The following is a 21,121-nucleotide window of genomic DNA, read 5'->3' as shown; positions in this document are numbered from 1 at the left end:
ATTTTATTTATTTATTTGACAGAGAGAGACACAGTGAGAGAGGGAACACAAGCAGGCGTAGTGGGAGAGGGAGAAGCAGGCTTCCCACCGAGCAGGGAGCCCAATGCGGGGCTCGATCCCAGGACCCTGAGATCATGACCTGAGCCGAAGGCAGTTGTTTAACGACTGAGCCACCCAGGCGCCCCGAGTGTGCGACTCTTAATTTTGGCTCAGGTAATGATCTCAGGGTCATGAGATCAAGCCCTGTGTTTGGCTCATGCTCAGTGTGGAGTCTGCTTGTCCCTCTCCCTCCCCCTTTGCCCCTCTACCCCTCCATTTGCTATCTCTCTCTATATATTTCTAAAGTGAATAAATAAAACCTTAAAAAAAATTTTTAAATTAACTATGGATGGAATTATTAGACAGATTGAGGAGGAACGTTTATTTTTTTTTTAAGATTTTATTTATTTGAGAGAGAGGCATGAGGAGGGGGAGAGGCAAAGGGAGAAGCAGACTCCCCGCTGAGCAGGGAACCCCATGTGGGCCGATTCCAGAACCCTGGGATCCTGACCTGAGCCAAAGGCAGTCACTTAACCAACTGAGCTACCCAGGTGCCCTGAGGAGGAATGTTTATAAACAGCAGCTCCCTGCTTGCATTATTTCTGATCAAAGGACTATATGAGGTGGTCAGCAAACTGCCCTGTGGTTTCAGTGTTAGAGGCTGCTGAAGGCACTCCCAGATTGGGGGAAGAAAGAGATCTGGGATGGAGAGATGTGTAGAAGTCACCTGAGAGAGTCTCAGAAGGAATGGGAGAGGAGGAAGCAGCTTGGAAGGAGGACATGGGCATAGATTTCATATATATTCAACTTTTGTTAAAGAATGTGGTCATCAGCATATGATCCAGCAATTGCACTACTGGGTATTTACCCCAAAGATACAAAAGTAGGGACCCGAAAGGCTACGTGCACCCCGATGTTTATAGCAGCAATGTCCACAATAGCCAAACTGTGGAAAGAGCCAAGATGTCCATCAACAGATGAATGGATAAAGAAGATGTGGTATATATATACAATGGAATATTATGCAGCCATCAAAAGGAATAAGCTCTTGCCATTTGCAACGACGTGGATGGAACTGGAGGGTATTATGCTGAGCGAAATAAGTCAAACAGAGAAAGACATGTATCATATGACCTCACTGATATGAGGAATTCTTAATCTTAGGAAACAAACTGAGGGTTGCTGGAGTGGGGGGTGGGGTGGGAGGGATGGGGTGACTGGGTGATGGACACTGGGGAGGGTATCTGTTCTGGTAAGCGCTGTGAATTGTGCAAGACTGTTGAATCTCAGATCTGTACCTCTGAAACAAATAATGCAATATATGTTAAGAAAGAAAAAAAGAAGAAGAAGAATGTAGCAGGAGGGGAAGAATGAAGGGGGGGAAATCGGAGGGGGAGAAGAACCATGAGAGAAAATGGACTCTGAAAAACAAACTGAGGGTTCTAGAGGGGAGGGGGTGGGAGGATGGGTTAGCCTGGTGTTGGGTATTGAGGAGGGCACGTTCTGCATGGAGCACTGGGTGTTATGCACAAACAATGAATCATGGAACACTATATCTAAAACTAATGATGTAATGTATGGGGATTAACATAACAATAAAAAAATTAAAAAAAAAAAAGAATGTGGTCATCAGGATTAAAACACGATGGAATTAAATCCACTACTCATCCAATACTTATCCCAATTATGATTGATTCATTAAGTATGTATTTATTTGTTTAATATCAGGTCCTTGTGAAAATAGCTAGAGCTTTATTCTCTGGTACTCACCAGTTTCACTAATGCCTAAAACATAGATATTCAATAAAATATTTTTTGAATGAAAGCTATTTAGGAGAACTTTGTATTGTACATATATACTTTGGCCATTTCTATATTTTCTTTTACTGAATTAGTGGGCTCTGTGAAGTGTTTATACTTTCTCAGGCCACATGTCCAGAACCCCAGATTCTTAATTTTTTATACTATATTCTTTTAAAGATAAAATGCATCTAATCATGTAATCACCGCATTGGCCAGTTTGGAATCTCTTTTATCAATATAAGACTTAGTTAATTGTTTACCCATAAGATTGAAATGGCTTTCCACCTTGTAAATTATGTATGTCTTTTTGGGGAATTTTAATGGAAAGCTTAATTACCTCTTTCTAAAGACAGCTTAATTAGTTGCTCTGGAGCCTAGTCTCTCAATCCATTGGTTTGGAGGATGATTTTGTTGATTTGTTTTTATTTAAGGAACACGAAAAGCCAGTGAATGCAAAAACAAATATAAAAACAAAACAAAAAAAAAAGCAGGCTGCTCCATAACGCTCCTTGAAGCCCTGTTAGACATTTGTCAAAGGGTCTGCATGTATCTAATTAAAAGCGACATATAACTTTACTCACCACCATCTAAATAATGAAGAAGGCTTTTAATTGCCAGAAATTAATCACCAAGGCTGACCATACTTATCTGTAAACCATTTGTCAAGCTTAGAACTGAATTGGGGGTGGTCATTTTCAGCTGTAAATATTTCTGCTTGCTCTTGGTTCTGGGTCTTTGTAAGCCTGGGCCTTCCTAAAGTGAGAGTCAGTCTCATGCCGTGTTAAGTGATCATATCCCTGGTGTCAGGGAAGCAGAGCAGAGTAGAGAGAGAATAGAGTGTGAAGTCAGGAGGCCTGGGTTTCCATCATGGCTCCTTTGCTTACTGATTATCTGCAAATACCTTAGCATCACAGAATTTTCCTTCTGAAGAACAGGATTGTGAGGATGCAATGCAGTAGTCTATGTGACAAAGCACTTTGTAGAATCTAAAGCTCTGTGTAAGTGTTACTGAGCTGGGGACAGCCTAAGAGCCAGACTTGGAATTTTTTTTTTTTTTTTTAGCCAAAATACACAGAAGAATACAGTAATGAAAGTTCTTGTAAAGTAAGACTAGAACAGGATCATGAAGCCAGTTACCTCACAGATTACTTTGTGCTATGTGAAATGACCCTCGAACCAGGCCTGCTGCTGAAAAGGATCTTCCTGGGCCTCCCTCAGTCACCCAGGCCTGCTCTCCTGAAACCAGCTGTGAGCTTCCTGCTGCAAGGCAGGGATATGCTAAGCCTAGAGAGGAATATGACTCATTTTCCTAGACCATCACTTTTACCCAGTAGTAACTGATAGAAAACATTTTTAATATTTTTTTTTTTATTTTTTTTTTTTTTTTATTTTTTTTTTAAAGATTTTATTTATTTATTTGAGACAGAGAGAATGAGAGAGAGAGAGAGAGAGCACATGAGAGGGGGGAGGGTCAGAGGGAGAAGCAGGCTCCCTGCTGAGCAGGGAGCCCGATGCGGGACTCGATCCAGGGACTCCAGGATCATGACCTGAGCCGAAGGCAGTCGCTCAACCAACTGAGCCACCCAGGCGCCCCTTGAAAACATTTTTATATGGGTACGCTATGGGGGAGCTTAGAGAGCCCCCCCTGGGTCCCTGCACATCCCTTTCACTGTTGGTTGCTCTTGGGGACATTTTGGTGGGAAAGGTAGTAGAGCTCTAGCCCAAGCTAGCTAGAGAGCCTTAAGTAATATTTGACCTTCTCAACCTAAGATCTTCGCTTGCTCCTTAAATTATTCTCCATTAACCTATCCTTTGTGGAGGAGGAAAGGAGCAGGGTAGATCCCTCTCAGTACAAGAAAATGTCACTGAAAGATGGAGGTTAAATTCTCCTATAATCTTTTCTTCTTCCTCCTCGCAGGAAGTTAATTGCAGTCTCTCTCCTATTGACTAATGTACTGATGACTTCTGGGCCTGGTCCATGTGCCTGAGATTACTTTTCAGATGTCCAACTCCATATGGGACACCATATATATACACATGTACCTATATATATGTATGAATATACATAGATAAGGATACATAAAACATGGAGCGCTTGGGTGGCTCAGTCGGTTAAGCGTCTGCCTTTAGCTCAGGTTGTGATCCCAGGATCCTGGGATCAAGTTCCGCGTTGGGCTCTCTGCTCTGCGGGGAGTCTGCTTCTCCCTCTGTCCCTCGCCCCCGCTCGTGTGCATTCTCTCTCTCTCTTTCTCTCAAGTAAATAAAGTCTTAAAAAAAAAAAGAATACGTAAGATACATATATATGTAAAAGAATCTACCTCTTTTAAGTTAGAGGTTGTTAAAGTTTTCTCTTAATTTCATTAGGATCCTTTGAACTAACAAGAATTTCAGAAAATGAAATACTGTGGACATGATATAAAAAGGTTGATTTTAAAAAGTGCCCAGAAACAGGCTATTTTTACTTTTTTAACATCATTATCTTGATGTAAAACACACCACATGGCAGTGTCATTACAAAAAAACACACATTAATGTCTAGCACTGAGGTGAACAATGAACACATCTATGAATTATGCTCATGCTTACACTTCTTCTCAGGGTAATTGTTATGAAAGTTAAATTTTTTACCTTCAGGCCACTCTTGTCATTTTCAAATAATAAAAACAGGTTTTCAAAACAGGTATGTTTGAACTTCACAAATATACTTCATACCATGTGTCAGAATTTATCTTTATTGAGGCTTAAAAATATTAAAATAAATTATAATTAGAATATTTTAATCGGACTACACATAAAGGAAATAAGCTTTTATACCTTAAGTTTAAGTAAGTTGGTAACAGGTCCTTTTTAAAATAACCAAAACACAAGGACTTCATCCCACCCTAGTCCATATAAGTCACTGGACGAATGAGAAAACTAAACTTTTATTATGATACACTGTTGATTGCAAAATGTTTACTGGACTGCAGTAGCTTGAAATAGCCTCACGTGGCTGTTTAAAATCTGAAAATACTCCTAATAATATCGATCTGAGTTGGCATTTTAGTTGTAATTTCCAAATACATAACTAAAAGCTTTCTGTAAAAGTGAAACGTCTGTGATTCAAGAGTTTTGCACTGGATTTCAAGTCCCTTAATTGTTCATAAAGTGTTCATGCTCCTCTAATTTCATCTGTGTTGTTACTGAATAATAATAGTGTTTCTTTAAGTCTTGTAGATAAAAGATACCAAAAATATGGGTAAAACAAAAGTCAAAATATCAATGATACGTTTCCTACGTAGCCCCTCAGTTTCATTGAGGCGGAAAAACTGAGAATTTCCCATGGAGGTCAGTTTCAGCTTTTCATTAGGAAGAACCAGAAAAGAATGTTGTTATGATCATCACCATCCAACCAATCGTTGCCAGTGGCTGAATCTTGAAGAGTGTTAGACTAGAATGTTTAATGGGTAATTTTATGTATTACATGTATATATTACTTTGTAATTACATACCTCAGGATAAGAAAACATCTTCCATTTATTTTATCTTCCCAAAGTACCTATTATATAAATTGTTATCAATACATCAGGGCTACAATCTAGTATCCTTTATGAACTTGTAAGTGAAAACCTAGGACTGTGTCTTAGGAACTAACTTTAAAATAGCCATTTATGATATTTGAACAGAAATATGCAAAACCATCATAAAGAGACACCTGGAAAAAGACTCAAAGAAGTGGAAGTTGCTTAAGTCCATCTAAGCACTGATTTAAAGTGAGGGAGCCCCACCAACTGGACAGTGAAATGTTCTTGGCTATTAGCAGGGCCATCCTAATTGTTTAGGATTGAACAAATGGCTTAACTCTACATTCAGTACCAGTTCATCTAACCCACTCCACTTGTTCTGATTCCTTTCTCATCAGCACCCTAATTATTTTTTGTTTCCAGTATATGTATGTTACCAGAAAAGAGAATGTTGGTCACCCACCTTATTATAATTCTATCTCATCCCTTACTATAAACTAGACTGTCATTCTGCTTTTACCTTATCAGTTTTATGAGCTTGGTATTATACTGTCACTCTTTCTTGAGAAATAGATATGATCACCTTGAGTTTCTGAGCCTATAAGACTGGGTACCAGACAAAATCCCATAGTAAATCAGCCAGAGCTGCCTTGTGGGGAACTGGAGATGGCCAACTGGTCTTTCCTAGTAGACACACCCAAGTCTTTATACGTGTGTGCTGAATGAGTATGAACCTTCCTTTTTCCTTTGACTTTCTATTACAAATATAGAGAACACCACAGAGTTCATTTAGTCGAGGACTTAGAAAAGTTCAGTGAGTTGGCTGGTATCAGTCAGAGCCAGGCTTGGAAACCGGGCTGTGCGCCATTCCACCCCCTCTCAGGGCCTGGTGTTCTTTGTGCAGAGTGCAAAACACTCCCTCAAAACTGTTGCTTGGAAAATTTGATCATTTCTGTTGTTTCTTGAAAGAATAAGGAATGCAGGGCTGTACTTTTTTGTTTGCATTATGTTTTCAAATGTCCTGTGTTTAAAATTATTACATATGAGTCTGTTAGGGAACATGTTAGAGTATACAGAGTTTGGTGGTGTCAGTGTTAGTATAATTTAAATTTATTATACACTGAAATGAATGCACTGATGTGCTTTATTATCTGTTTAGATGGATATTATGTTAATGCACCAATGTGCTTTATTATCTGTTTAGATGGATTTTATGTTAATGCTAGAGGAGCTGTGTAATGAAGACCAAGTTAGGAATGTGACTGATGCCAGTAGCATAAAAATTTAGAGCCCTAGCAAAATGTAAGGGTTTCCTGTGCAACATAAAAAGTTATTTATCCCAACATAACTAAAGGAATTTATAAAGTTCTGTGTAGATGTTTTTACTGTTTGACTTAAAATGCATTTGAAAATTTTGATTAAGTGATGAATATGGAAGATACTATAAATTCAAATATAAGCAGTACTAAAATAGCTGGTGATCTGAACAATACCAGAATTTAAGTGATCTAGAAATTTATTCAAATGATAGCCTTTCAGAATTGCATGTTAACAATAGATAATATGAGAAGCAGGACAGTTCTAGAGGAAAGACACAGAATTTGAAGTCACGTAGGCCTGGGTTCAAATCCTACTCCTTCCACATATTGAATGACCTTGGGCAAGGTACTTAACCTTTCTAAGCTTCTGTCTCATCATCTACAAAGTGAGAATTATAATGTCTACCTTATTGATTGTTTTAACAACTAAACTACATCCTCCATTTGAAGCATTTCCTAGTACAGTAACATGCAGTTATCAGTTAATGTAATGTGACATATTGTCACTAAGTACCTTGGAATATATTCCATTCTTGGCTCTAATGGAGAGAAATTAGGTTATAAATTATAATTCAGGGGAAAAGGTATGAATAATCTGTGTATCTAGGGTGAGCTTTGCTTGGATCCACAAATCTTCATGATATAACTTGATATTGGGGGTTAGGAAAGCTGTTTTGTTTTTAATTGAATTATGGTTACAATGTTACATTAGTTTTAGGTATACAGCATAGTGATTCTACAGCTCTACGTTATGCTATGCTCATCCCAAGTTTAACTACCATCTGTAACTGTACTACTGTATTACAATACCATTAACTATATTCCCTATGTTGTACATTTCATCCCTGTGACTTAGTCATTCCATAACTGGATGCCTGTATCTCCCACTTGCCCTCACCCATTTTGCCCATCCCCTCCCTTTTGGGCAACCATCAGTTTGTTCTCTGTTTATGGTCTATTTATGCTTTTGTTTGTTTTGTCTTGTTTTTCAGATTCCCCATATAAGTGAAATCATATGGTATTTGTCTTTCTCTGACTCATTTTACCTAGCATAGTATCTTTTAGGTCCATCCATGTTGTTGCAGATGGCAAGATCTCATTCTTTTCTTATGGCTAAGTAATACTCCATTGTGTGTGTGTGTGTGTGTGTGTCTCACATCTTTTTCCATTCATCTGTGGACAGATGCTTCCACATTTTGGCTATTGTAAACAATGCTACAGTAAACATAGGGGTACATGTATCTTTTCAAATTTGTGTTTTCACTTTTGGGGGGTAAATACCCAGTAGAGGAATTTCTGAATCATATGGTATTTTCAATTTTTTGAGTAATCTCCATACTATTTTTCATAGCAGTTGCACCAAAAATTTACATTCCCACCAACAGAGCATGAGGGTTCCTTTTTCTCAACATCCTTACCAACATTTGTTGTTTCTTGTCTTTTTGACTCTAGTTACTGTGACAGTTGTAAGGTGATATCTCATTGTGGTTTTGATTTGCATTTCCCTGATGATGAGTAATGTTGAACATCTTTTTCATGTCTTTTAGCCATCTATCTGTCTTCTTTGGAAAAATGTCTGTTTAGATCCTCTGCCCATTTTAAATCAGATTATTTGGCTTTTTCATGTTGAGTTGTATCAGTTCTTTATATATTTTGGATACTGACCCTTTATTGGATATGTCTGTTGCAAATTTCTTCTCCCATTTAGTAGGTTACCTTTTCATTTTGTTTATGGTTTCCTTTGCTACACAGAAGCTTTTTATTTTGGTGTAATCCCAATAGTTTATTTTTGTTTTGGTTTCCCTTGCCTGAGGAGACACATCTACAAAAATGTTGCTAAGGCCAATGTCAAAGAGATATTGCCTATGATTTCTTTTAGTTTTGTCGTTTCAGATCTCACATTTAGAGTTTACTTTACTCCATTTTGAGTTTATCTTTGTATATGGTGTGAGAAAGGGGTCCAGTTTCATTCTTTTACATGTGGCTGTCCAGTTTTCCCAGCACCATTTATTGATGATACTGTCTTTTCCCTGTTATATTCTTGTCATAGCCTTTGTCATAGATTAATGGGAGATCTAAGCATGGGTTTATTTCTGGGCTGTCTGTTCTGTTCCATTGATTTGTGTCTGTTTTTGTGCCAGTCCCATACTCTTGATTACTACAGATTTTTAGTATATCTTGAAATCCGGGGCTTTGATACCTCCAGCATTGTTCTTTCTCAAGATTGCTTTGGCTTTTCGGGGTCTTTTGTGGTTCCATACAAATTTTAGGATTATTTGTTCTAGTTCTATGAAAAATGCTGTTGGTTTTTTCATAGGGATTGTATTGAATCTATAGATTGCTTTGGGAAGTATGGATATTTTAACAATATTCTAATTCATGAGCATGGAATATTGTTCCATTTGTTTGTGTCATCCTCAATTTCTTTCATCAGTGTTTTATAGTTTTTAGAGTATAGGTTTTTCACCTCCTTGGTTAAATTTATTCCTAGTTATTTTATTCTTTTTGGTACAATTGTAAATGCAATTGTTTTCTTAATATCTCTTTCTACTACTTCATTATTAGTGTATGGAAACACAACCTATTTCTGTGTATTAATTTTGTATCCTGTGACTTTACTGAATTCATTTGTTACTTCTAATAGCTTTTTGGTGGAGTCTTTAGGGTTTCCTATGTATAGTATCATGTTATCTGCAAATAGTGACAGTTTAACATCTTCCTTATCAATTTGGATGCCTTTTGTTTCTTTTCCTTGTCTGATTGCTGTGGCTAGGACTTCCACTACAATGAATCAAAAGGGTGAGAGTGGATATCCTTGTCTTGTTCCTAATCTTAGGGGAACTCAGTTTTTCACCACTAAGTATAATGTTAGCTATGGGTCTTTTATATCCTTTATTATGTTGAGGTATGTTCCATCTAAACCTGTTTTGTTGAGGGTTTTTAATCACGAATGGATGTTATACTTTGTCAGATGCTTTTTATGCATATTTTGAGATGATCATGATTTTTTTTAAGATTTTATTTATTTGAGAGAGAGAAACAGAGCACAAGCAGTGGGAGCAGCAGAGGGAGAGGGGAAAAGCAGGCTCCCTGCTGAAGCAGGGAGCCCAATGCAGGGCTGGATCTCAGGACCCTGAGATCATGACCTGAGCCAAAGGCAGATGCTTAACTGACTGAGCCACCCAGGTGGCCCAAGCTGATCATGATTTTTAGCTTTCATTTTGTTGATGTGGTGCATCATCTGATTGATTTGCAAATATTGAACCATCCTTGCATCCCCAGAAAAAATTCCAGTTAATTGTGGTGACTGATCCTTTTAGTGTATTGTATAATATGGTTTACTAATATTTTGTTGAGGATTTTTGCCTTTATGTTCAAGGATATTTTATATCAGGGATATTGGCTTGTAGTTTTCTTTTTTCATGGTGTTTTTGTCTGGTTTTGATATACCCGAGTAATGCTGGACTCATTGAATGTATTTGGAAACTTTCTCCTCTATTTTTTGGAATAGCTTATGGAGAATAGGTATTAATTCTTGTTTAAATGTTTGGTAGAATTTACCTGTGAATCCATCTGGTCCTGGACTTTTGTTTGTTGGGAGTTTTCCTATTTGATTACTGATTCTCTTCCATTACTAGTAATTAGTCTGTTCAGATTTCTATTTCTTCATGATTCCGTTTTGTTTGTATGTTTCTAGAAATGTATCCATTTCTTCTAGGTTGCCCAATTTGTTGGCATATAATTTTTCATAGTATTCTCTTAGAATTCTTTTTATTTCTGTGATGTTGGTTGTTACTTCTCTTTCATTTCTGGTTTTACTTATTTGGGTCTTCTCCCTTTTATTCTTGATGAGTCTGCCTAAAGGTTTATCAATTTTGTTTATCTTTTCAAAGGTCCACCTCTTGATTTCATTGACCTTTTCTGTTGTGTTTTAGGTTCTATTTCATTTATTTCTGCTCTGATCTTCATTATTTCCTTTCTTCTACTAACTGTGGTCTTTGTTTTTTCTTTTTCTACTTCCTTTAGGTGTAAGTTTAGATTGTTTATTGGAGCTTTTTCTTTTTCTTGAGGTAGGCCTATAAATTTCCCTCTTAGAACTCCTTTCATTGTGTCCCAAAGATTTTGGACCATTGTGTTTTTATTTTCATTTGTCTCCATGTATTTTTTTTTTATTTCTTCATTGACCCATTGGTCTTTTAGTAACATGTTCTTTAGCCTTTGCATGTTTGTGGTTTTTCTCTAGTATTTTTTACTTGTAATTGATTTCTAGTTTCATAGCTTTATAGTCAGAAAAGATGCATGATATGATTTCAGTATTTTTAAATTTACTGAGACTTGTTTTTTAGCCTAACATGGTGATCTGTCTTGGAGAATGTTCCATGTACACTTGTAAAGTATGTGTATTCTATTGTTTTTGGATGCAATGTTCTGTGTATATCTGTTAAGTCCATCTGGTCTAATGTGATATTCAATGACACTGTTTCCTTATTGATTTTATGCCTGGATGATCTATCCAGTGATGTAATTGGGGTATTAAACTCCCCTACTATTACTGTATTACTGTCAATTTCTCCCTTTATGTCTTTTAATATTTGCTTTACATATTTAGGTGCTCCAATGTTGAGTGCACAAATGTTTACAATTGTTATATCTTCTTGTTGGATTGATCCTTTTATCATTATATAATGCTCTTGTCTTTTGTTACAGTCTTTAAAGTCTCTTTGTCTGAGTTTTTTTACCTCAGCTTTTTTTTTTTTTTCACTTTCATTTGCATGGAATATCTTTTTCCTCCCATTCACTTTCAGTCTGTTGTGTGTTTGGGTCTGAAGTGAGTCTCTTCTAGCAGCCTATAGATGGGTCTTGTTTTTTTATCCACTTCACCACCCTATGTCTTTTTATTGGAGCATTTAGACAATTTACATTTAAAGTAATTATTAATAGCTAAATACTTATTGCCATTTTATTCATTGCTTTCTGGTTGTTTTTTTACTTCTTTGTTCTTCTCTTGTTCCCTTTCCTTTTGATTTACACTTGACTGTTATTCTTACCTTTCATTCTTTTTATTTTTTGTGTAGATATTGTAGGTTTTGGGTTTGGGATTACCATAAGGTTCATCTATAACATCCTCAGTATGTATTGTCTTGTTAAGTTGATGGTCACTTAAGTTTAAAGTAAACATTCTTTAAAAACTACTTTATTTCCTCTGCCACGTTTTATGTATATGTTGTCCTATTTTACATCTTTTCATTTATAATTTTTTTTTTCTAATTATCACCTTTTCTTTTCCACTTAAAGAAGTTCCTTTAACATTTCTTGTAAGGCCAGTTTAGTGGTGATGAACTCCTTTAACTTTTGTTTTTGTGGGGAAACTCTCTCTCCTTCCACTGTGAATAATAACCTTGCTGGGTAGGGTATTCTTGGTTGTAGGTTTTTTTCTTTAAGTTCTTTGAATATATCATGCCACTCTCTTCTGGCCTGTAAAGTTTCTGCTGAAACATCAGCTGATAGCTTTATGGGGTTCCTTTGTATGTAACTATTTACTTCTCTCTTGCTGCTTTTAAAATTCTCTTTACCTTTAATCTTAAACATTTAAATGATTATTTGTCATGGTGTGGACATCCTTGGATTCATCTTGTTTGGAATTCTCTTTGCTTCCTGAACCTGGATGTCTATTTCTTTCCCCAGGTTAGAGAAGTTTTCAGTCATCATTTGTTCAGATAAAGTTTTCTGCCCCTGTATCTCTCTCTTCTTCTTCTGGGACCTCTATAATGCAAATGCTTGTTCACTTGATGTTGTCTAAGAGATCCCTTAACCTATCCTCCTTTTTATAAATTCTTTTTTTTTTTTTTTCACTGTTCAGCTTGGGTGCTTTCCACTAGCCTGTATTTCAGATTGCTGATCTCTTCTTCTCCATCTACTGATCTACTGGTGATTTCCTCTAGTGTAGTTTTCATTTTAGTTATTGTATTCTTCAACTCTGATTCTTTTTAATATTTTCAGTCTCTTTTTGAAGTTCTCACTGAGTTCTTCCACTCTTCTCTCCAGTCCATGGGCATCTTTATGATCATTACTTAAACTTTTTATCAGGCATATTGCTTATCTCTGTTTTATTTAATTCTTTTTCTGATATTTTGTCTCGTTCTTTCATTTGGAGCATATTTCTCTGTCTTCTCATTTTGCTTCACTTTCTGTGTTTGTTTCTATGAATTAGAACAGCTACTTCTAAGCTTGCAGGAATAGTCTTGTGTATGGTCATCCCCTGTGTAGACTGTGTGTGCCTAGTGGCTGGCATGTACTGGGGGTCCTGGAGTACTCCATGCTGGGGCTGCCCTCTTGGGATGGCTGGAACTGAAGAGGGCATGGGGTGGGGCAGTCCCAGAGCTGTCAGTGCAGAGGGCTCCCTGATAGGACAGCTGAAGCTGAAGTGGGTGTAAGCCAGGGGGTCCTGGGGCTCTCTGTGCAAAGGGCAACCTGGCAGTAGAGCTGAAGTCGAAGTGCATACAAGTGTGTGGGGGGGGAGGACCCTGGGGCTCTACGTGCAGAGGGCACTCTGGCAGGACAGCTGAAGCTGAAGTGGGTGTAGTCTGGGGTGTCCTGGGGTGCTCAGCAAAGGAGGTGCCCTGGCGGGCAGCTGGAGCTAAAGGAGGCGGGAGCGAGGAGGTGCCAGAGCACTCTGCACTGGGGTTGCTCCAGTAGGTCATCTGGAGCTGACGTAGTGTGGGCCTGGTGTGTTCCAGGGTGCTTTATGCTTGTGTCATCTTAGTAAGACAGCTGGAGCTAGAGCGAACAGTGACCGGGGGTGGCCCGGTATACACTGTGCTGGAGCCACCTTGGTGGCACAGCTTGGTTTGGTGTGGGAGGCTCGAGGCTCACTGAGATGGCAAGCCAGCTGTGCTCCTGTCTGGGCTATAAGGTGGAGGGGAACGTAAACCATGGCACTCACCAGCCCCTTCAACTCGGAGAGTTCCAGCAGCTACCCTGCCAGAGAGTTCTAGGGCTGGATCTTTCATATTGTAGTTGTTTTTTAATTTTTTAATTTTTAATTTTCATTTTTTTATTAGTTTCAGAGGTAGAATTTAGTGATTCATCAGTTGCATTTAACACCCAGTGCTCATGACATCAAGTGCCCTCCTTAATGCCCATCACCCAGTTACCCCATCCCCCCGTCCACCTCCCCTCTTGTTGTTTTGTCAAACTGTGGCCAGCTCATAGCCCCTCAGTACTATCCCTTCCCACTGCAGTTTGCAGTTTCAAGGGGAGCAGTTTCCTTCATTAGTCTGTCTGGCTGTTCTCTATGAAGTCTTTCTTTGGTTGTGCAGGAGCTGTTCAGTCAACCCTCAGTTCTTCAGGAGTGGTTCCTCTATAAATAGGTGTAGGTGTGCTATGTCCATGGAGGATGTGCGTTCAGGGTCTTCCTCTGTTACCATCCTGGACCCCAAAAATCAAAGCTGTGTTCTTAATATCTGAATATTAATATTTTATAGAAATTGCAGAATTTTGCTAACCCTGAACCAAGTTTACCCAATAGTTAATGTAGTTACTCTTCATCTCTCCAAACCTCTGGGCCATGCCAGCTAGAACATTCCTTCATGGTGCTTTTCTGATGGAATGTTGACTTTACTTAGTTAACTGGAACATTGTGTTCATGAGTCTGTGGTATCACGATGATAGTCAAAGGAGGTGGCTGGCTGTGTGAGGTCCTTTCAGTTTCCTACAGAATACTCTTACTGTTAACGAGTTCTGACATACAATAATTAGATTTATTCCTTTGGCAGAAGTCTTGGTCCTATATTAAAAACCAGATATTTGTGGAAAAGGAAGTATAATCAGTCATTTGTACCTTAGCATGAATAAGTTGATAAGATCCTTCCCTGTAAGCAGGTTTTGAGGTGGGAAGGTGGACAGAACAAGGATTACTCAGAGTTTGAGCCTAGGGGTTCAGACTGCCAGGACAGGATAAGCTAAGGATTGCAAAACAGTGATGCTTATGATGTGTCCTTAAAGCACCTGGTTACAGCTTGACCTGAAGCTTATACTGCTTAGGCCAGTGGCCTTGGGCCTTTTACATGTTTCACAGTCCCACTATCTTAACCCTGATCTCGGAAATAGAAGTCCTTAGATATAAGGAAAGGAGGGAAACTTCTATTTATTGATTACTGTCTGTGCCAGGAATAATGCAAAATGCTTCCCCTATACTATCTCATCTAATTCTATAATGTAAGTACTTTTATACACATAAGGAAACAAAGACTGGAAGAAATTAGTAGCTTGACCAGGACATGCCACAGCCAGTAGATGACAGGGTTAAGATTAGCACTTTTGTCTGGTTCCACGATCCCTGACCCTATTGTACTACACTTGGTGAAAATGAGAGACTAGTTTCACATAAATTCAGTATTATTACTAGACAAACAACCGGGTAGAGGGGTAGTGGTGGAAATTTCTTTATTTGAAAAACAGCAAATGTGTTCCCTTCGAAGGTCACCTATTTCCCCCTGCTATTTCTTATTCCTCACACAACTGCCTCCTACTACACACACACCCTTTTTGTAGTCCACTTCTCTATATTGTAGATGGTATGGACAGATGCAGACACCGAGAGGGTTGTAGAATCTGCCTGTTCTCCACTGTTTTTTCCAGGCTCGTCCCCCTCATTTACGTGAATGTACAGAAGTGCTATCAGTATCGAGGATGGCCAGAGTGAGGTCTGGGGCAGGCCAAAGAGTTACAGGCAAGATGAAAGACTGAATACCGGAGGCCTCTTTTCTTTCAGCTATGAAGTGAGGATAAAATACACTTCATAGGCATCTTTCTGTGGATTTAAGGGGATTCTGTATGTAAAGTGCTTATTAGCTAGGTGCCTGGAAAATGGATATTTAATAATAAATGATAGCCATCATTAATAGATTCTGTAGCTATCTAAATATGGCCAGATAAATATAAGGATGGGTGGTATATATTTGTCTAGAACATCAGAACATTGATATTAGTTCTGAACTTTAGAATTAGCAGTTCTTACGACTTGAGAGCTGCTGCACCAAAATTATGGCAGAAGCACATTATTGCAGGTTATTGAAGGCATCCTGCGACCAAAAAAAACCCTAGCCCTTTGAGAGTAGCTAAGAACTTCATCCTGCGCCATTGTTTTCTATCTCCTGTTGCCCTCGGTAGCTGCCCAAATTGCAATTAATCCAGTATGTCTCGATTAGGTACCAAAATTATTTGGGAAGAAGAGTGACCTTGCAGAGTCTATAGTAGACTTGCCTCTCAAAGACAAAATGTGCACTTTGGCCCAGCCATGAATTGTCTCTACCATCAGTCTTTCTATGCGTTGGTTGAATTTAAGTTACTACAGCTGAAGAACTGGGGATGGTTTATAATAAAGGACCTTGATCAGAAATACTCAGGGGAGAAAAAAAAGCTGCTTTGAGTTACATGGGTGATTGTTTTCTTTAACATAGTAATGTAAACATTAAGCATTAAACATTGTAGAAAGAAAAAAATTTACTGTTCAATTTGGCTTTGGAATCTTTTCTAATGTCTACTGAGAATTGGATAAACTTCACCTTCAGTTGTGCATGACTAAAGAGTTGGTTGGCGTTTATATTTTTAGTCATCACATGACAAACTAGGTCTAAACTGAAAAGTAATTTAGGTTAGGCAAGGAAAGTTCTTTCCATTGTATTTTCTCTTAGAACAGGAGCATTTTCTTTTTTGGTCTTGATCACATAAGGGTATAAATTTGTGGGAATGAAATACCTATAGATGTAAATATTAACTTCTGCCTTTTATTAGAACATTTTTTTTCATAAGTTTAAGTAATCTCTACACCCAGCATGGGGCTCAAACTCACAACCCTGAGAACAAGAGTTGCATGCTCTTCCGATTAAACCAACCAGATGCCCTTAGAAATTTTTTTAAAAGAGTAAGACATTTTAAAAGAAGGGACTATATACTCAAGTAAATTAAAAAATTGGGGGATGTTTAGAAAATCAGTCATCAATATTTCTAATATCTAGCATGGTTTAAGAACAACTTCATGTCCCAATTAAACTAGAATCTGCATTGGGCACATACCCCCTATAGATTATGAAATCTGAGATAAATTGTTTGTGTTCAGCAAATGGACTGAATTCATTTAAATATAGTTTTTGATTCTTTAAATATAGTAGTGTAACAACTGGAATCATAATGGGTTAAACTTAATTACTATAACATGAGGAAACAAATGGAAGATGTTTAGTGAACCAATATGGGAAAACTTGAGCTTCTTATAGCAGTTGAGCAAAAAGTATGGGTATTGCTCTTAAACGGAGCTGGATTTGTCTCTTACCCAGCACCCTTCCCACGTTTTTATATTAGCAAACAAATATAAGCACTGTTACACGACATCTCCGACCTGTGTGCATGAGAAATTATTTCTAGCTGGCTCCCACTATGATCTGGCCTCAAGCTCTTTGAATTAAGAATGTTGAGACTAATAATTAAAGACCGGATCCATTTACTTATAGATTCGCAACAAAATCCTCCTTATAGGGAGACAAAACTGACCACTGCAGGGTGTTAGCAGTGTTATATGCACACTCCTTGTTTTGCATGAAAATAGTGTGCTATCTAGTTAAACGCCTTTTCTTTTTACCAGCTTTTGCTCATCTTAAAAAAAATTGGGTTTTTGTTAGCTAACCTCAGTCCATAATGCATAAAGGAGGATATAGATTAGCCTTTCATAATTTACCAGGCAGTGATGGTAAATTCTTTTGAAACCTGATGCTGTATGTTAATCTTCCTTTGCTTTTAATAGGTAAAAGAAATATTCCATTTTGTAATAATGCATGACTCATTCATGGCTCATTGTCTTCCCACTGTTTTGTTTTGTTTTTTTGTTTTTTGTTTTTTTTCCTTTTCCTTGAGCCAGCAAGAAAATCTTACATGAGAGGAGGGAGGAAAAGAGAGTTGAGGAATACAATACTTAAATACTGTTGCTCGATTCTCATTGGTTATCTCCTTTCTTACGGTGACCAGTCTAATCCAGCCTTCCTTGTCAAATCCCTTCCCTCCCCACCCTCCCTGCTAGGGGCTCCACAGGGTGTCTGCTGCTAGAAGCTGACTTGCAGGCAGTATGTAGGCATCTTTCATCCAGAATGGACAGTAATATATTGAATAGAGAAGGAAGCTTTTAGAAATGTATCATTTGTCCAAATTGCATGGCTTTTAAAAAAGGGATAGAGAGATGCTGAATGTTTTGTATGTTAGCATCGACTCTTTATTTCTGTTCAGACTCTTGAGTTTTCAGAAGCTTAAATATAGAGCCCTTTAAAAAAAAAAAAAAAAGAAGAAAGAAGAATTTTTCTGGTTAGTCGACCTCTTTTTAAGAAGTGCTTCATCATCCTCCTCCACCTCTCCGCGATGTTTCTCTGCAGCTCTCTGTAGATTAGGGTTGTGTGCCGGCTGGCAGAATGCTCATTTGTTAGCTGAATAGAGTTCACCGACATAGATCAATATAGGTTTTATTTCTTTCCTGAATTCCAAAATGCCATCCAAAGAGTCTTGGTCGGGTAGGAAAGCTAATAGAGCTGCAGTTCACAAATCAAAACCAGAGGGCCGTCAGCAAGATTTATTGATAGCAGCCTTGGGAATGAAACTGGGTTCTCAAAAGTCGTCTGTGACAATCTGGCAACCTCTGAAACTCTTTGCTTATTCGCAGTTGACATCACTTGTTAGAAGAGCAACTCTGAAAGAAAACGAGCAAATTCCAAAATATGAAAAGGTTCACAATTTCAAGGTAAGAATATTTGTTTTTAACCTTTTCTTAGAAGAGAGAAAATGCACATTGCTTGCAATATACAGTGTTAAAGGAATCTCTTTTGAGGTCTTTTTAAAACTACGATGACTGGACTAAAATGTGCTTGCTATTTAAAATCATGCTTAAAACATCTTCATTCCTTATTTAAGGAATAGCTGACTAAAGCTAATAGAATCCAACTCCATTTTATCTAATGCTGATTTAGTACTCTGCTTAATCAATATACACTCAATGGTAAAAGTCTGGACTGACATTTAAAAGGTCTCATTTAATAATGATTTTGGCATTATTTTTATTTGTGATGCAAATATATCTAACTACCTTTGTCAGATATTTCATGAGAGGATTAGATCTTATCTCCCTTCCTTCCTGGTAAAAAGCTTTGGATATAAGAGGCGCGTGTTATTGCATCTGGATTGAGCAGATGGTCTGCATTTCCCACAGTTTCTGTCTTTGATGAAAGGAGGATGGCTACTCTGGGACTGTTACTGCTGATATAAGCAGCCTCTCTTTACTTTTTGAGTATTGCTTTCAGGGTGTGTGTGTGTGAGAGAGAGAGAGAGAGTTTAATTATTGTGTTAATGTGTTTTACCAACTATACTTTAATCATCTTTCGTCAAGATGATATGTGTGTTGATTCAAGTTGCCTGCATGCACAGCATGATACAAGGCCTTAGAGTCGGGTCCTTTGCATCTAACGGGGCAAACATGCAGTATGAGGCTGTACGTACAAACACCCAGGTACACTTAGTGGGTGGGTGCGCTGGCATTTCTACAGTCCCTTCACAGGAGTTACCCAACTTGATGATCAAGTTTTCTGTCTTTAGATGTCATCAGTTTTAATGTTAGAGGGCATATGGTTTCAAAAGATGATAGGCTGGAAACCCTGATCTTCCATTTATTCAACATTTCTTCAGCAGATATATTCATTCAGAATGTACTAGGCTCTGTAGTAGAAAATCTCACTTCACATTTGCAATTCATCCTGATTTTTAACACTAGCATTTATTTTACTCAAATGCTCAATACCAAGCCCCCCAAATGCTCTACTTTTTTAGCGAGGAATAGATTCTTATAATCTTCAGATCATTTTGGGATAAAGGATAAATTCTAAACTGGACTATATAAAGATTGCTCATATTTCAAGGTAAACCAAATAGCATTTTCTTCTCCCTCTTTAAACATGTTGTTAAGGACCTTACCTTTCAACTAGTGTCTTTGATTTTAAATGAAATGGAGACCATTCAGTATGTGCATCCACTGGTCAACCACCTCTTCCATTTTTGAACCTAAACAGTACATGCAAGTTACTAGGCCTCAGTTTCTTCTTGTATGACAAATCAGTCTTACAGGATTTTTATCCTGTAAGAGAATGACCCCAAAGTATAAAGTTATATGCATGCTCGGTCGAAAAAATAGCCATTGAGGTTTCTAAGCAAGAAACTATGCATACTGTTTAGAAACGGCTGAGATTTAAAAATACGTCTCTAAAGATGTCCCCTCTGGTGTGTTCAGCAGGAACAGACTGACCTATTAAGGATGCCATTTTAGTGCTAAATCAAGTTCATTGATCAAAAGCAAATAGTAAGTCCATTCAGGGATTTACATAAACACACACATTCTCTCTTTTTGTTGTTGTATCCTCCAGTAATTTTTCAATTTTAATTTAACACATGGTTTTAATGAGCAAATTTTGAACAGCCAGAAAGTGCTGACTCTGGGACCAATTGTGACCCTTCACTTGGTACCCAAACTGTTATAAAGATACTTGTGTTTTTAAAGGGGGGGGGCACATTAAAAAGAAGTCTGCTTCCGTCACTGGAGTTAAACAAAATCAAGTGGGCTGTATTTTTTTAAAAGTACTTATGCTCAGGAAAGAGCTCATATTAGAAAGCGAAGTTCTATTACATATTTTTTATAGTTACTAATAAGGTCAGAAGTCTCAGAATTTGACTCTTTCCATTGAAATTACCCTTTGTTATTTAAAAAATGTTTCTGTGGGGTGGCATTATAAAAATGAGAAAAGAAAGGTGGGAGGGGTAGTCACACTTGACTTCCGAGAACATCCCCCCCGCGCCCCCCAAAGAATTCAGACTTTGTGGCAGGAGCACTTCTCTCCCACACAAATGTTCACTTAGAAGGTCACTGCTTATGGTATGTAAGTATGTACAGTTCAGAGATTTATGGTGGGAAGAACTTGAGCATTTATATGGTCATAATCATTCATACGACCTTGCCCTTGACTGTTTTCTGTGTTGGTAAAGATGGATTCTGCAATCCACAAGCCCACTCTCCAAAGCCTCATTTCAGTGTGGCTTTCTTTTTCGCTTCTTGAACTGCCTCGCTCTGTAACATTGCTCAGTGGCATTGAGCAGTTGCCAGGTCGCATTTCAGAAGGAGGAGCTAAGAATACCTTATGCCTTCAGTGAAAGCACTCACCAAGCTGAGACCCAAAAAAAAAAAAAAAAAAAATCAACTAGGCCTAACTCCAGACAGGTGTTTTGTTTTTGCGTTTTTTTTTTCTTTAAATAGAAAAAATGAAACAAAGCAGGAAGGCTTCCCATTTACTGTTATGTAACATGGCCTTTAAAATTTTTTCTATTGTTATTTATAAGGATTTGATAAAGAATCTATCCCAAGAAACAGTTGTCTCT

The 21,121-nt window shown here is 37.9% G+C and overlaps 1 protein-coding gene and 1 long non-coding RNA gene across 7 annotated transcripts in view; one reads left to right on the top strand and one right to left on the bottom strand.

The window, feature by feature from the left end:
* CHN1 (chimerin 1) overlaps window positions 1–21,121 on the top strand; it is a 192,399-nt gene that overhangs the window by 127,140 nt on the left and 44,138 nt on the right. For all 5 annotated transcript variants that reach the window (XM_078071012.1, XM_036075772.2, XM_078071013.1 and 2 more), the window contains one exon: window positions 18,369–18,446. In XM_078071012.1, the coding sequence (XP_077927138.1) occupies window positions 18,369–18,446 (78 nt within the window). The remainder of the gene's footprint in view (window positions 1–18,368; window positions 18,447–21,121) is intronic.
* LOC118525213 (uncharacterized) overlaps window positions 19,366–21,121 on the bottom strand; it is a 127,464-nt gene continuing 125,708 nt past the window's right edge. Inside the window, exon 4 of one of the 2 annotated variants that reach the window (XR_013447217.1) lies at window positions 19,366–19,829. This is a non-coding gene — a long non-coding RNA (uncharacterized LOC118525213). The remainder of the gene's footprint in view (window positions 19,830–21,121) is intronic. The other variant, XR_013447218.1, reaches the window with a different exon arrangement.

This window comes from Halichoerus grypus, chromosome 4 (genome assembly GCF_964656455.1).
Source record: "Halichoerus grypus chromosome 4, mHalGry1.hap1.1, whole genome shotgun sequence".
Lineage (NCBI taxonomy): Eukaryota > Metazoa > Chordata > Mammalia > Carnivora > Phocidae > Halichoerus > Halichoerus grypus.
This window is presented reverse-complemented; position numbering and strand designations above follow the sequence as displayed.